This window comes from Hypanus sabinus, chromosome 9, assembly GCF_030144855.1.
Source record: "Hypanus sabinus isolate sHypSab1 chromosome 9, sHypSab1.hap1, whole genome shotgun sequence".
NCBI lineage: Eukaryota > Metazoa > Chordata > Chondrichthyes > Myliobatiformes > Dasyatidae > Hypanus > Hypanus sabinus.
In genome coordinates this window covers 51409554-51426493 of record NC_082714.1, presented here as the reverse complement: position 1 = coordinate 51426493, position 16940 = coordinate 51409554, and the positions used below count along the sequence as shown (strand labels likewise).

General features: G+C 40.6%; 1 protein-coding gene across 1 annotated transcript in view; it reads right to left on the bottom strand.

The window, feature by feature from the left end:
• Window positions 1-16645, bottom strand: part of alkbh5 (alkB homolog 5, RNA demethylase) — a 29043-nt gene extending 12398 nt beyond the window's left edge. Inside the window, exon 1 of the mRNA XM_059979667.1 lies at window positions 15570-16645. Coding sequence (XP_059835650.1) covers window positions 15570-16309 — 740 coding nt within the window. The 5' untranslated portion in view covers window positions 16310-16645. The remainder of the gene's footprint in view (window positions 1-15569) is intronic.
• Window positions 16646-16940: the final 295 nt, after the last annotated feature.

Genomic DNA, 16940 nt, shown 5'->3' with positions numbered 1-16940 from the left:
TAAAACATACAGATTGTGCTATGGCATTTTCATGTTTAAAAAGGCTTGCAAAAAATCAGTAGTTGACTGAGCATATAGACGTTAAGAAAGAGAATGTGCTGGAGTTTTTGGAAAGCATCAAGTTGGATAAGTCTCTGGGACGGGATAGGATGCACCCCAGGCGAGGGAGGAGATTGCTGAGCCTCCGGCAATGATTTTTGCATCATCAATGGGGATGGGAGAGGTTCCAGAGGATTGGAGTGCTGCAGATGTTCTTGCCTTATTCAAGAAGGGGAGTAGAGACAGCCCAAGAAATTATAGACAAGTGGTTGGTAAGTTGATGGAAAAGATCCTGAGAGGCAGGATTTAGGAACATTTGCAGAGGCATAATGATTAGGAATAGTCAGCATGGCTTTGTCAAAGTCAGGTTGTGCCTTACAAGCCTGACTGAATTTTTTGAGGATGTGACTAAACACATTAACGAAGGTAGAGCAGTGGATGTATGTAGTGTACATGGATTTCAGCAAGACATTTGATAAGGTACCCCATGTAAGGCTTATTGAGAAAGTAAGGAGCCATGGGATCCAAGGGGACCTTGTTTTGTGGATCCAGAATTGGCTTGCCCACAGAAGGCAAAGAGTGGTTGTAGATGGGTCATATCGGTCACCAGTGGAGTGCTGTGGATCTGTTCTGGGACCCCTTCTCTTTGTGATTTTTATAAATGACCTGGATGAGGAAGTGGAAGGATGGGTTAGTAAGTTTGCTGATGACACCAAGGTTGGGGGTGTTGTGGATATGTGGAGGGCTGTCAGAGGTTACAGCGAAGGCATCAAGAGAATGCAAAACTGGGCTGAGAAGTGGCAGTTGGAGTTCAACCCAGATCAGTGTGGGGTGGTTCATTTGGTAGGTCAAATATGATGGCAGAATGACTCTTGGCAGTGTGGAGGATCAGAGGGATCTTGGGGTCCGAGACCATAGGATACTCAAAGCTGCAATGTAGGTCGAGTCTGTGGTTAAGGCGGCACACGGTGCATTGGCCTTCATCAATCGTGGGATTGAGTTTAGGAGCCGAGAGGACCTGGTCAGACCCCACTTGAGTACTGTGCTCAGTTCTGGTCACCTCACTACAGGAAGGATGTGGAAGCTGTAGAAAGGGTGCAGATGAGATTTACAAGGTTGTTGTCTGGATTGGGGAGCATGGCTTATGAGAATAGGCTGTGTGAACTCTGCCTTTTCTCCATGAAGCAGTGGAGGATGAGAGGTGACCTGATAGAGGTGTATAAGATGACAGGCACTGATCGTGTGGATAGTCAAAGGTTCCCCCCCCCCAGGGCTGAAGTAGGTACAGAGGAGATGTCAAGGATAAGTATCTTTATGCAGAGTGGCGAGTGTGTGGAATGAGCTGCCGGCAAAGGTGGTGGAGGCGGATACAATAGGGTCTTTTACGAGACTCCTGGATAGGTACATGGAGCTTAGAAAAATAGAGGGCTATGGGTAACCTCAGGTAATTTCTAAAGTATGTACTTGTCTAGTACAGCATTGTGGGCTGGAGGGCTTGTATTGTGCTGTAGGTTTTCTATGTTTCTATTGCCACCAAACATCTGCACTGACCAACAAAATGCTTAAAAATTAAACTTTTAAAAACCATGACTTATGTATTCAAGAATTTCACACCTGCTGACTAGATTGCAGATTATGTTAAAATACAGCACTTCATCTCTTGTACCTGGAACACCCTCTTCTCGGTCATGCAGACTCCTGGTCCCTGAAATGTGGGCAGCAAGTGGACAGTGATCGTCAGTAATGTATGCAAACCAGAACACCACAGGATAATCAAATCCTGTAGCTACTTGCATCTCACTTCACATATACATACAATCTAACTGAACATTAAATTAAATCAGGTTGTTCTAATTTGAATAGTTCTGGCCATCCATTGATCTACTTGTGGGAAACTAAATTACCCTGAAATTACAGTGGAGAGCCCAAAAGGTAACACTAGCACTACTTTCAAAATGAAAAAAGCAACTGCAAATAAAACCCATTTTATTTTAAATTTGTAAAGAATAATTGACAGAAATAAATTTCAGAGGAAGAAATAAAACAAAGCAGACAATGCACATTTTGAAGTCAAAATCATCCACATCTATTTTCAGTGACACCAAACTATGACAGCTTTCTTTAGACTTGGTATGAGTGGGAACTGTATTCCAACTTCAGTATGATCCCCAGAGAAGCAATACAAAGGAGAATGCAGAAACTGAGATTGGAGCATCACTACTCAGAAATACTGAATAGCAAGAGAGTCAGCGAAGAATACCATTTCCTCAGCATAGTACAGATAAAGATACAAATACGTTCTCTAATGACTCAGCTAGCTAGAGGGGTCTTTCAACAAGAGAGATTTCCTGTTGTGCCAGTACAGAGACATAGCTTGCTTGATCCAAGTGGCTAAGTCATCCAACCTTGTATTAATATAAATAGCAATGAAGACTGGGAGGTGATTATTTTTGCACTACTACAACCTCATTGTTCACTGTGTTGCTTCCCCAAAGTGCTCATCAATAACGTGACTATCATTGCGACTCCCTTGCAAATTCCTGGGTGTCAACACTTGAGGATCAATCCTGAGCCCAATGTATTGAGGCAGTTGCAAAGGCGGCATGACAGGAGTTTGAGGAGAATTGGTATGTCAACAAACACTTGTAAATTTCTACAGATGTACGATGGAGAGCATTCCAACTGGTTGCATCATTGACTGGTATGGGAGGGTTGCCATTACACAGGATCAGAAAAGGCTGCAGAAATTTGTAAAAGTAGCCTCCCCAGCATCCAAGACACCTTCAAAAAGTAATGTCTCAAAATCAGAAACCATCATTAAGGATTCCCATTACCCACAACATGCCTTCTTCTCATTGCTACCATCAAAGACAAGGTACAGGAGCCCAACGACACACACAGATCAGGAACAGCTTCTCTTCCACTATCAGGTTTCTAAATAGACAATGAGCCTATGAACACAACCTCTATTTTCCCCCTTTTTGCAGTACGGGCAGTTCCCGGGTTACGTACGAGTTCCATTCCTGAGTCCGTCTTTAAGCCGGATTTGTACGCGTCGGAACAAGTACATCCAGTATCATTTAGCGTCAGTTAGTCAAACGTTTGTCTTATTATATAGCATATATTTTACTTTTCTATGCATATAAAACACTTAAGAAACATATGCATTCCAATAATTAAACCACTGCGTTGCTTAGTAATAATTGTAGCTTTCATCGAGGCAGGGCCTTTCACATGCTCTATTATTCTCACTTTAAAATTGTTCCGATCATTGACTGAATGTAGCCTAACGCTTTTCCAATGACCGATGGCATTTCACCTCTTTCCAAATGAGTTATTATTTCCAATCGCGATTGCTTCCCATCAATGGAACAGAAACACTGTGGGCGGCGGGTCCTGAGGTCTGCTGGGTCCTAAGGACCACCACACTAAATTCCCCGGGTCCGACAGGTTAAATGGGACAAGTGGGGGCTGTGCTGGGTTTGGGCACTGTGTTTGATACTCCACAATATTCCATGTGGGAATTTAAACTGGAGGTGGCAGTGTTATTTTTTTTAAAACGAGGTCGAGTTGCATGCTCGACTTTAACATGGCATGGATGGTACGGGAGTCACTGGATCGACATCAACTTGACACGGGAGCGGTCTGTTATTGGATTGAACTCAGGAAACACTGTTCTCCAGCCCGTTGCTGATCTCACTGCGCCACCAGCCAATGCGGGGTGGGGTCAGGGTGAATCTTGCTAAGAAAATTTTAAGCCAAATACAAAGTTACACATTCAACACAGTGTCAACGGCAATGACTTAATGGCGGACAGCGTCGCAAACCAACTCAAAATGACAGACAGTGTTCTCCTTCCTCGGTTCATAATTTGTCTGTAAGTCGGATGGTCATAACTCGGAGACTACCTATAATCATTTTCTCTTTATATATACTTATTGTAATTTATAGCTTTATTATGTATTGCAATGTACTGCTGCCACAAAACAACAAATTTTTTGACATATACCAGTAATATTAAACCTGATTCTCCATGAATCTTTTGGCAAAGGTACTTTACAGCATATTATGGATCATTTTGGAGTTATGACATTATGGAGAGCAAAAGTATACATGACCTGTCATGAACACCCATCTTCAGGGAATAAAACCTGTACAATTTAACTTCTAACTGATACTTTGTGGCTAATGAAACTAATCATTCTGATTTTGTCATATTGAAATTACGCAAGGCAATAGATGAATGTTCCTGCTTACAGTATGTGTTAAAGATGTATCCCTGTAACTCAAGGTATCGTTTAGTTGGTTGTATATCCATAGAGCCATCTTTCAACACTAATAAATGGGGAATATGTTGGGTGTCTGGCTTTTGGAACAGACAGCACTATTGAATATTCAAAGGGGTTTGCTTGTTGAGATGTACTGTCACTGTAAACAAGCAACTCTGCAAACTTACCCACCTAGTTTCCAAATGTTAAAGCAACTGAAACTGCAGTTGATCTTTTATTGTTGTATTCAAGCATAAAACAATGTGTCAAGAAGAGTGAGATTTTCTTGGACACTCTCTCTCTCTATAAGGTGTTCCTTGTGAATAAAGACATTTATATTTTTGTAAGTGTCTATGTGGCTGAATTTTAGACAGTCACAACACAGCACATGTTATCAAAACAGTTTAGGTTTGAGCCCTTGTCCATGTTGACTAGGATAGGAAAAATGAGGAAAAATCAAGCCAGTTACCCTTGCTGTCTTTGGTTCATACTCTAAATGAGCATGACCTATATGGTTATATACAAAAAAATGAAAAATATGGTCTTCCGGCTCATTTATATATAGCCAGGTGATCATAAAAGATTACTGTTGGAAATTTGATATATAGGAACACTTGTGCAAAGAGAAACAAATGTAAAATTTCAGGTCAATGACCTTTCATTATAACTGTAACAAACAAGTTTCAATACATACAAGAGCCAAGGAAAGGGAGAAGAGAAAGGCTACCATTTGTCTGGAAGTAAACTTTCCTGCCCACTTGCTATTACAAAACCTCACAGGGTGATCAAAATTCATTTTGAACACCACACTTATTAACTACAAAATTAACCTGATGATGAAATGCAGATGGGTGAAATAATTCCTAGATATATTAAAATTTTGAAGATTTCAGGTTAAGTAACAGCTAAAATATTACTGATATTTATGATTTAACCCTTTGCTTTGTCAATAATACTTCTTACTGAAATTGCTTTCAAGCTTTTTACTTTGCTAATCTACATTGTGACCAAGCCTGAACAAAACCTCCATATACTGAAATACTATGCTCCACCCCACTCTCAAACATTGACCCTTTCTAAGATTCCCCTTCTCTTCACCCTGCAAATGTTAGTAAATAATTCAATCCTTTCCCACGACTTACTATTGGGAAGTCTTGCCACAAATACCAACACCCTAAATAACCCTCTCAGACTACCTGTAAATACAAAATTCCTTCTGAATACTGACATGTTGCCAGGAGCCCCAGGCAAGTACAGGTTCTTGCTCAAATATGCTTTGTACAAGATAGAGAACAGACTGAGGAATATTACCAGTAGCTCTCCCTTCTGATAGAGATTGTTTATTTTTGCTTACAAGTCCCTCAACACATTCAACTTCAATCAATTCTGATGTTTTTTTCCCCGTTTACATCTAGTGTTGCTTCTCTTCTGAATTTCATCACGGGACACGGATGAAATTCTAGAGAACTGGCAAATGGCCCACATGGAAGATCTCAGAATAGACACCCGCTTGAAATAAGTCACCGCGTGACTAGCAGCAGCAGCTGGTTCCTTTAATCAAAGATGTTCTTTCAAGAAAACTGCTTTAAATCAAGAACATTCTAGAATGACCTAAACTACTTTAGAATAAAAGTCTGAAGCAGAACATGGTAACATATGTAAACAAACTATTATACATAAGGCTCTTTCCTCCTACACCTCTGTCACTAACCTTTTCCTCTAGTCCAAATATTTAACAAAATTTCATCATTCTAGATATCAGGGCTGATCTACTCTTCAACCCCAATTACAGATGTTCCCCTTTTTCAGATTTTTGCTTTACGTCAACTTGTTGTTACGAAAGACCTACATTAATAACCTGTTTTTGCTAACAGAAGGTGTTTTCACTGTTACGAAAAAGGCAGCACATGGCCGAGCAGCCAAATTCCTCCCCCGGAACTACATTCTATCCGGCATTGCTTAAACACACGCCTGTCAGCATCTGTGCTTTATGTCGATTTATTTTGTACATCCATTAGCAAGGTGTGTTCTAAGGTATCGGAAAAGCCTAAAAGAGCACATAAGGGTGTTACACTTAGTGTAAAACTAGATATAATTAAGCATTTCGAACGTGGAGAATAAAGCAAGGACATAATTTGGCTAAGGAGGCTGGATTTCTGGAATTTGACGAAGATGATGTTGAAGAGGTTTTGGCATCCCATGACCAAGAACTGAGAGATGAAGAGCTGATGAAGAGGAAAGGATAACAATTGAAGCCAAATGCAGTAGTGAACGGCCCAAAAGTGAAGACACCCAGGAACTGAACGGGAAGCAATTGCGTGAGATTTTTGATGCAATTGACAACGCTGCAATGATTGCAGAAAAGAACTACTTTAATTTTGAAGGGGTATGTAGGTTTAGGGCATATTTGCAGGATGGCTTGAGTGCTTACAAAGAACTGTATGATAGAAAGATGCGCGAGGCTAAGCAGTCAAGCATACTGTCGTTTTTCAAGCCTTCCAAAACAGCCACAGCAGACTACAAAACTCGACCTTCAACATTGAGGTAGGCAGACATAGAAGAAGGTGACCTGCTTGCCCTGATGGAAATAGACGACGATGAGATGATACCCCAGTCTCCTCTACCTCCCACCACCCCAACGACTCAGCCTAATACACCATCATCAGTGTGCTCGCTCTCTTTTCGATTCTGGTAAGTCAAACTACACTGTACACACATTATTTCTACCTTGTATAGGTTGGGTATTTTTATGTGTTATTTGGTAGCTTCATAGCTTAAAGGTTACTGGAAAGAGTGCTTCTGCGGGGAGCACTTGCACCGTCAGTTTCTGCCGCGAGAGCTGCAGAAAGCGCTTGTGTGAGATTTTTGCTGTGGTGGACATAAGTATAATATAGGAATAAAAGTATTCCTACATTATATAGGCTATGTATTTATCAAATCATTCCTGCTTTTACTATGTTACTGTTACTTTAGGTTTTGTGTTATTTAGCATGAATTGGTAGGTTATTTTTTGGGTCTGAACACTAACAGATTTTTCCCATTTAAATAAATGGTAATTGCTTTTTCACTTTACGACATTCCAGATTATGAACCGTTCCATAGGAACGCTCTACCTTTGAATAGTGGGGCAAACCTGTACATGGATCTAACAAAAATCCACTTCAGCTTAAACTTTCAGCCAACTCAGATTTCGCTAACACAGGCAACTGTGAAGGCCAAGTCATTGGGCATATTTAAGTCAGAGGTTGCTAGGTTCTTGATTAATCAGAGTGTGAAATTTTACACGGAGAAGGCAGGAGAATGCATTTGAGGATAATAATCAGCTACCAGGGTATGAAGGAGCAGACTCAATGGGCTGAACAGCCTTATTCTGCCTCTATATCTTATGGTTATATTATTTATTTCCATTTTCCTGAATTGAGAATGTACAACACAGGCAGATTACAAACATTACTACCAAGAACAGAAATCTTGCTCAGTACAACAGCCTTTAATGAATTTGACATTGCCATCATTGCCCAGATTACAATTGTATAAATTTAACTATTATAGTCACATAACCAAAACTCAATGAATTCACAATTCATGCAATTACACTGCACCAATTTTAACTTTATAGAAACTCAGTTGAGGACTTACTATATATCTTTCTTTTCCCCCCTCTACGACTGTCCCTAGAGTACAAATGCCCAACTTATGGACACTGGTATACATGAACAAGCTCCCACAATATTAAATTCAAAAATATGGTGTACGTACATTTGCCCTAGTTTTCTGCCTTTTTAAAAAAAACTTTTAGTATTCGTTCTTCATCAGTTGTGCTTTTAACAGTTATCTATTACAACCAAGGAGATGCAAGTTATTTTCTGACTCGTAAGCAAACTCAATTCATGGACATCTACAAAAACAGAACTTGCTTGTAACCCAAGAAATGATCTGTATGACTTGTACATTCAATGTAGATGCTCCAGTGTCATACTGAAAGCTGATAACTTTACAGTAGCTTTACAAGTTTAGAATAATCACTGTTCCTGTCAAAAATTCAACTCATTATTTTATCAATTGTTCTTAATGTGCAATCAAGAGTCCAAAACAAAACATCTTTACAAAATTATCTCTTTTGATAATCACAAAATGGCAATTGTTTATGAAAATAACAAGTAGGTACACTTATTACAATTCCTCCAATCTCTCTCTCACTACCATAATGGAGAAACATCAAGCAATTCCATCAACTCTTAAAAATTCAAGGCTGTCCCTCTGAACATTTTTGCAGTTATTAGACTGACTAGTATAGCATCCCTTTTTCCTTTCTTAAATAGTGACAGTAGAAATTTTCCAATCCTCTGAAACCATCTCCATAGCCAAAGAGAAAAAAGTGAGAAGTAAATTCCATGTGTTTTTTTTTTAAAAACATGGTTCACTTAAAAGTCTTGGATTTATTTTATCTGGATCTGGGAATTTATCCATTGTTTTAAAATGCTAGTTAGGGTCTTCTGCAAAAATAACAAAAGAAAGAATGTGTCTTTGTTGGAGAGAACAGCAAAATTAGCTGGTTGTTATTACCCCAACACATATTGGAATGGTTAGTAACCAAAACAAATGGACAAGCCCTACCAAAGTAAGTATTTCCCTTAAACGGTTATCAGATCTTTTCATTAGCATATTAGAGGAATAATATAAAACAGGAATTAGAGACCATACAACACACAAGTGTACTATGCTAGTATACAGATTCTTGCCTCCAATTCTATGCAGACATTAAAGACCTGATCATTTCACTTTCTATTGGAAGATCGGTGTCCATTGTAAAACTGTAGTGCTGAAATGCTTAAGCTAGTCAGGTTATTGTTTCCAACATTCAAAGAAATTTATCAATTCCAAGAAATCTATAATCATATCAGATTGACAAGACATATGCCTTTCATGTAATGTGACAATTTAAGACAGAAAGAGAGCAAGTGCATAGTCACAAGAGAATGGACCAAGCGTTTAAAAAAGGTAAAAAAGGTACGCATGACTGGCTGGTTTATTCTTTGAGGGCTGGTTTAAATTATTCTAAAATTGGCTAAAAATTTCAAACCTTTAACAATTACATAAAACAAAACTGAGATTGAAAGGCAGTTAGCTGCAGACTGGTAACATGTGGTCCCCAAGAACTTAAAGTCTCTGGAAAATGTTTCCAGCATAGGGAACTTCAACTCAAAACTGCTGGAATCTAAGCTGTAGACCACAACAGAGCAGAGAGAAAAAGACATGCAGACATGTCCCATAGATGAGAAGAACTTTAGATTTATTTAATCAACCTTCAGGAAAAATAAAGAGCAAACTGGAGTCAGGCAGGTGTGGGTATCCAGGATATAGCAATGAAGGAGACACATCTATTGCATTTGCAGTACTGGAGTTAATTTTATGTATTGCACTGTCCTGCTCCAGAAAAACAAATTCATTACGTAGGTAAGTGATGACAAATCCGATTCTAATATGGGTGTCTATTATGGACTGACAGCAGGAGGGGGCAGGAAGAGGGGAGGGAGTGGGAAGCAGAGAGATATTGTGTAATGATCAATAAAGCAATTACTTGGAATCAAATTACCTTGCCTATTGCTTTAGGGTTGGGCGTGTCTGTACCCCCACCACCCTGGCACTCTTCTGCCCCCCCAACCCACAATATTCTTTGCTCCTGCCAGATTTATACTCTCGCTCTCTGCTCCAGGTTGATAAATAAGGTACTGTGCAAACATCTTAGGCACCCTAACCTCAGAGTGCCAGGAGTGTGTTGAAGAGTTTTGCACAGTACTGCAGGTATGAGGCGGTGTGCAAAAGAGAAATGTGGATGAGTAAACCAGCCAAATCAGACTGCAGATTTCAGGACTACTCGGGGAAGAAATGTGGGGGAAGGGATGGTGGGATAGTTGTAAAGGCAAAAAAAAAAATTGGAGTTATAAGGAATGTGCCAGAAGTTCAGGGCGAGTAAAATCAGGGGAATAGAAACTTTGTAACCACAAACTTGAATATCAAAGGCTGTGAATCATATCTGGTAGTAGGATTAACAATATTTTCTCTTGGTTGGACAGGAAACTGGGAGAAGGGGAAGGATCCAGTTGCTGTGATTATGCACGAACCCAACATGGGTAGAAGAAAGGACATTTGCTGAGGGCATGAGAGCAGTTAAAGTAACGAGGAGATTATAACCCAAACTAAATACCAATTGATACAATCTTAAATACATGGGAAGTCATTTTTGAAAAGTAATTTCATTTGCAAAACCTTGGCTCTGGCAATAGCACTAGTAATAGGGAGGTTATCCATATGGACAGATTAAGGCTTCAGTTGAAGTTGAGTAGAGCCATTGAATCAGAATTAAATTTAATATCACCGACATCTGTCATGAAATTTGTTAACCTGGCCTGGTAAATCAAATGAAAATATTATAGACAAGATTTTAAACTCAATATTAGAAGTTGAGGTGGGAGGAGTACCCCGAAAAGAACCTAGAAAGCTGAAGAGAAATAGTGAGATGTAGTGATACAGTAATGATGGGGCTGCACAGCAGTTAGTACAACAGCTGCAAGAGTGCAGATCAAATCCTTCCACTATAAGGATTTTGCATGTTCTCCCTAGAAGCACAGGTTTCCTCTGCATTCCAAAGGGTTAGTCAGCATTGGGCAAGCTAAAGTGTCAATGGAGGTGTATCAACTCTGAGGGATGCCCAGAATAATGCTCACCGATTTGATCTAATGCAAGTGATGCATTGCACTGTGTGGTTTGACATGCATGCGGCAAATAAAGCCAACCAAAATGTAACAGAAGGGAAGAATGTATAACAGTACAAGTTCAGCATCGTATATTAAAGAAGTGAAAACAGATTTCAAAGTCAAAACTATAAACTTAATCCAAATACAAGTACAAATTTATTGTAGAAGTGATCTGGCAAAGTTTACTAGGGTTCCAACAAGAAAAATCTGAACAACCTCTGAAGGTCAGGAAAGCGAGATGTATATTGAAAGTCTGCAACTGAAAAAAAAAGGGAAAGTAGCAAGAGTCTTATTGAATGCAGAAGATTCAAGAGGCAAAATGGCCTTCTTGTTCTCCTACTTGTTCTTCAAAAAAAGACCGATGAGAGGGGAAAAAAACCAGAAAAATACTTCTGGTTTGAGGAAAGACTGCTCAAGATCTGGAAAGAAAATGAATGAAGCTTGGGTATGCCTGGGGTTCTTCTCTCTCCAATTTTCAATCTCTGAAACATTGCTGGGTTATTTAAAGGTAACCAAGGATATCCAGTGCACTGCACAAACGACCTTCCATCATGTGAGCCTGCATTAGTAACCAGTTGAAACACGTGGGAAAATCCCAGCCAAGACAGAAAGTCTTCAGCTATCAAGCTTCAAGTGGTCCAGTACACCGACGAAAAAGGAAACCATAGCTGATTCTCTCATAAATTGCCGAATACTTCAGGTAAGTCAACATAAACACAAGAGATTCTACAGATACTGGAAATCTAGAGTAACAGAAAATGCTGAAGAAACACAGGTCAGGCAGCGGTGACCATTTAAGCAGACCAACGATGGATGGTGACATATACCACAAGAGTGGTTAAAGCAGGTATATTAGCAACACTTAAGTGATCTAGATTATCCATGGATAGGAGAGGTTTAGACGGCTATAGGCCAAACATGAGCAGATGGAACTAGCTTATGCAAGTGGTGCGGATATGCTGAGCAGAAGGACCTGCTTTCATGCTGCAAGACAGCTAGTTGAGTGCAGTTAAAATATTGGCATCTATCCAACAATAGGTAAAATTGTCCAGGTATGCCTACTCACAAATAGGATTTATTCAATCCAGCTAATCATCAACTAGCTTCAAAGTGATGGAAGTGACATCAACAGTGCTAATCTCTAATAATGGGCTCACTGGCTCCAGGTTTCAACACTGCTGAATTCCAGAGATGAGGCGACTGCCTTGAGATGAAGTCAGCACCTTGAGAAACCCGTACAATTGAAATCAATGGTATCAAAACAATGAACGTAGTTATATCTCACGAGAAAAAGTGGAAGGGTTGTAGTAAATCAACCCAACTCAGGATACAGCGCAGATGTTCCTCAATATAGATCATCCATTCAATCTTCAGCCATATTGTCAATTATCTTCCTTTCAGCGTAAAGTCCAAAGTTACAGTCCCCCAAAACTTGAATGCAGTCCATGCCTGCGTGTAGTGACACCAAGACTACAAGTCTGAACTGGAAAGTGGCAGGTAACATTCACATCACACTAGTGCCAGGTAACGATTACTGAATGGTAGAACAGACATGAGGGGCCAAATGGTCATCTGCTTTTTTTATACAACTGGAGCAAAGTAATCTGTATGGTGTGCATAAGATCCATCAGCCTAAACATCCTACTAATGAACTGCAAAAGCACAGACCATCTACTAAATGCACAGATTTCTCTTTCTTAGCCAGTATTAGATTCCAACCCAACCCCAAACTTTTGCTAGAAATATATAACCTATTAACTGCCTGCTGCCAACTAGCTAATCAAACCACCTTCCAAATGATGACCTTTTCCCATAAAAAATAACACTTTACTTTCCTCCTTACCACCTCAATCTTCACTTAGCAGGGGACAGTCAACTTGACCAATGTAATTTGTGGCATGTCACAGATTACATTTTCACACTCAAACACACTATTATCTGCATTAAATTCACATGACTGCACAGCTGCTATCAAGACTGATTAACGTTCCTTGGAAATTACAGGTGATATTTATTAAGTTTAAATTAATGTTTTATAGGGGAACTACTGCACACAATTGGGAGCTTTATAACTAAAGATTTCAAATTTATACAAATAGTAAAACCAAATAATAGATTTTTTTTTAAGCAAGTCAAGTTTTCATAATGAAAATGAACTTCCAGCAAGGATAATGGATTCAATCCTAAATTTCCAGGAGAGAAGTAGATGCGGAAAGACTTCTGACCAAAAAACGATTCACAGCACAAAAACCCAATTAGTTGCAATTTCTGGGTATGTAAAAGGCCGTATGACCCATAAACCAGTACAGCCATGAGTGACTGTGTTCCAACATTATCCACCTACCTTTCATATCTTCCTTGAAAAAAAGTTGTTTTTAAAAAACTAATTGAACTATCATCTTCTACCTTTTGTGAAAAACTTTTCTTCCCAACTTTGATGCTTATTCTCTTGTTCCAGCTACTAGCTGGGGACGTTTTATCTTATTGATTCCTCTTAAAATTTAATTGAGGGAGCTTGGATTTTATGCTATAATTATGAACATTCCATGAAATACAAATGTAATTAAGATTCTCATGTTGACAACCTAATGAATATGCATTAATTCCAATGACAACACAGCACTCAATTGCTCAGAAATTCTGATGACCCAGCATGAGTCTTCACTTCTTACACAGGAATCTGAGCAGGACAAGTGGAGAAAAGCCTTGAGATCTGGAATGCAGCCAGGAATGGAGTCCAGACAGTAGGCTCGATGTGCATCTGAAGCACAAGCTTGACCACTGTGGATTCAATGACACAAGTAGGTTTACAGCTGGAGCAGTTTTTGTGTATTTCCTGCTACCTGCAAACTTACCAGGTTTACAAGAAAAAATGAAATTAAACTGTTTTGTACTAAGAGGAACAACAGCCAATGGAGCTTAAAATCTATCAGTTGATCACTACCAAAGCATCAATGATGCCAGATTATTGAAGCTTTAGTACATATCCTTTCCAGCTAGAGAAACCCACATGATGCACAATGTGGTCTAAGAGCTTTGCACTGATGAATACAGCTTCAACTCTTATAAAAGACAAAGTTAGATCTGGTTTTCTATTCAAATGAACAAGCTCAGACTTAACTACTGAAACCCATTTTCCAGTTTTGCCAACTTGCTTATTAAATCACCTGTACTGCTTTGTGATTTTCCACCTCTACCTCCTCCAGCTGATATAGAAATTAAGGTTCTCATCACTGGGATGCTCTGCAATTGAACTACTAAGTGAAGGGTACGCACATTAACTGCATTTTAGCACAACCACATTATTGCGAGGACATTGAGGTTTAATGTTTCCTTTGCCTGTGTTATTTAGACTTCAAGAACCACCTGAAAATAAACAGTTGGCCTATTAGGACAGAAATGAAAGTTCTTCACTCAGCAAGTATTAAATAGAAAAGTGCCATACAGGTTCAGGGCAAATATTGAGAGATTGTTTGATAGCAAAGACAACCAAAACCAGAAAGTTACTGAGATGAAAGGTCAGCTGTGATCTTGTTGAATGGCAGAGCAGAAACTACAGGCCAAACGACATGCTTTCCTTTTGTGAAACTTTGTCAAAGGCCTTCTGGAAATCCATATAAACTTACTCCAGTGCACGAGTTACTTTCACCAAAACAAGACTGCAATTGTATTAGAGAGCCTTAATGAAGTGCCTTGGTTGAGAACACTGACTGTTTATTCTTTTCTATAGATCAGGGGTTCCCAACCTTTTCATGTCATGGACCAATACCATTAAGCAAAGGGCCCATGGACCTCAGACTGGGAACCCCTGCCATAGATGCTGCCTCACCTGCTGAGAACCTCTAACATTTTTAGTATGTTACTCTGTATTTCCGGCATCTGCAGAATCTCATGTTTACAATTTTATTGCTCTGCATAATGAACTACTTCTGAACTAAAATTACTAAATTTCTTGTAGAAAATTCAAAAAGGAAAATAACCACATGGCAACACACCGTCAAAAAAAAAATCACTGCCAAACAGGCTTATGTTCTTTGATCTTCTGAAGTTACAATAATTTGTAACTGTCCTAATGCAAAAATCTTCATCTACAGGAAACCAAAACCCTACAAATTTACATACCACTGATGTTAGAAATTCTAAATATCCTACTTTTGGCTCAAATCATGTTTTTGAAAATGTTAACAGCACAAACACTGAAAATCTGAAATTAAACAAAAATTAAGGAAATTCTGATGATTTTCGAAACTGAAATGCTACTTGTCCCTCTTTCCATATGCCGCCTGACTTATTTCCAGTATTTCCTTTCTTGTCATTTCAATGTATTCTTCCCCTCAACCCCCCGCAAGCCACTCATACTTACAAACAGAAAGCAACGAACCAGCCACGGAATCTTACACTCTCACGACACACCTCAGCCAGAACAAGGCATGGCCGACCTGAAACATTTGAAATACACACCAAATACAATGTTATTGTATTTAAGGTTCTCACTCCGACTCACCTGAGCACAGTAACACTCCCTCTTCGGACAGGCAAGAAGTATACTGGCTCTGACACCCTAATGGGTTTGAACTGGAACTTGCAGCCAAAGCAGAGAGCCGAATCGCTGAAGAAGGACACGGAAACGATAGGCCTCTCGAAGATGTGGATGGGATCCACGTGCGAGACGATGCAGCCACCAGGCTGGTAGTCGTTGATGACGGCGCTGTTGACGAAACCCTCCGGGATAATGCGGTGATCGACCAGCTTCTTGATCACCAGGTCGTGGACCCACTCAGGGATGTCGTCAACATCTCCCTTGGGATACAGGCGCTCCTGACCGGGGCCTCGCTTCTCCAGCTGCGAGCCATAGGTATAGCCTTCCCCGAAGAAGTATTTGTTGCGCAGCGGGGCCCTGTCCACCGTGTGATCACGGTAAATGCCCTTCTCGGCCCGGGAAACCACGTTGTCGATTTGTGTCTCAATCTGAGTGCACTGGTCGGCGGTGAAGAGGCGTACCTGGCGGATGCCCTGTTTCACCCGCCGGGCTTCTCCGAGCCGATCATCGTCGTAGTCGCTGTGATACTTGCCGTGCTCGTACTCCTCGCCGCTGCACGCCCCACTCAGGCTGGGATCACCCGCTTCCGCCTCGTGTTTCCGCTTGCGGCCGTTGTACAGCGCTGCTCCCGAGGCCAGTCGCTGTTTCTCGCGGTGAGGCGACTGGAGCTTCTCCCTCAAGTCTGCGTAGCCGCCTGCCGCCATCTTGGCCGGGAAGGGGCTGGGCCACGGCGGGAGGCGGGGTTACAGGGGCGGGGGGCGGGACCAAGGGGTGGGCCGAACCGCTGACCGCGGCCAGCCACTGCGCATGCTCCCCACCGCTCCCCTTAGTAACCGGCCCGAATTCGGCTGCGTATTCCCATAGCTGGTATACAACGACGAACGCAGCTTAGGTATTTCACATTATTAACGTCTCCCATGAACTAACCACGCCCTCGGCCCAAACTACAAATCGTGAGTTCTGGAATACCAGTAGCTTCCACCCGACCCTCCACATACGCTCAGACTTCAGCCTATCATCGCACCGGAAGTTCTGCCAACACTGTTCTGCGATTCGTTTAGATCTCCACGAGGTGTTGCCCTCCCAAGCTTCCCACCAATCAGGTTGCGCGATTCCCCCCCGACCCTGTCAATCCGGTTACATCATTTCCCTCAGATATCGGGAGTCGTCCTGTAGTTTTGCCAGTAAAATTCTCTTCATTATTACTGACCTTATTATAGATTCGTTTGCTATTTGATATTGATGAACGGAATGAAAAATTTCTCATGTGGGTATAGGACATTTTCCTGGTAATAAAAGTGACGCAGTAGTAGAATGGGCAGCTAAGAGCAGAGA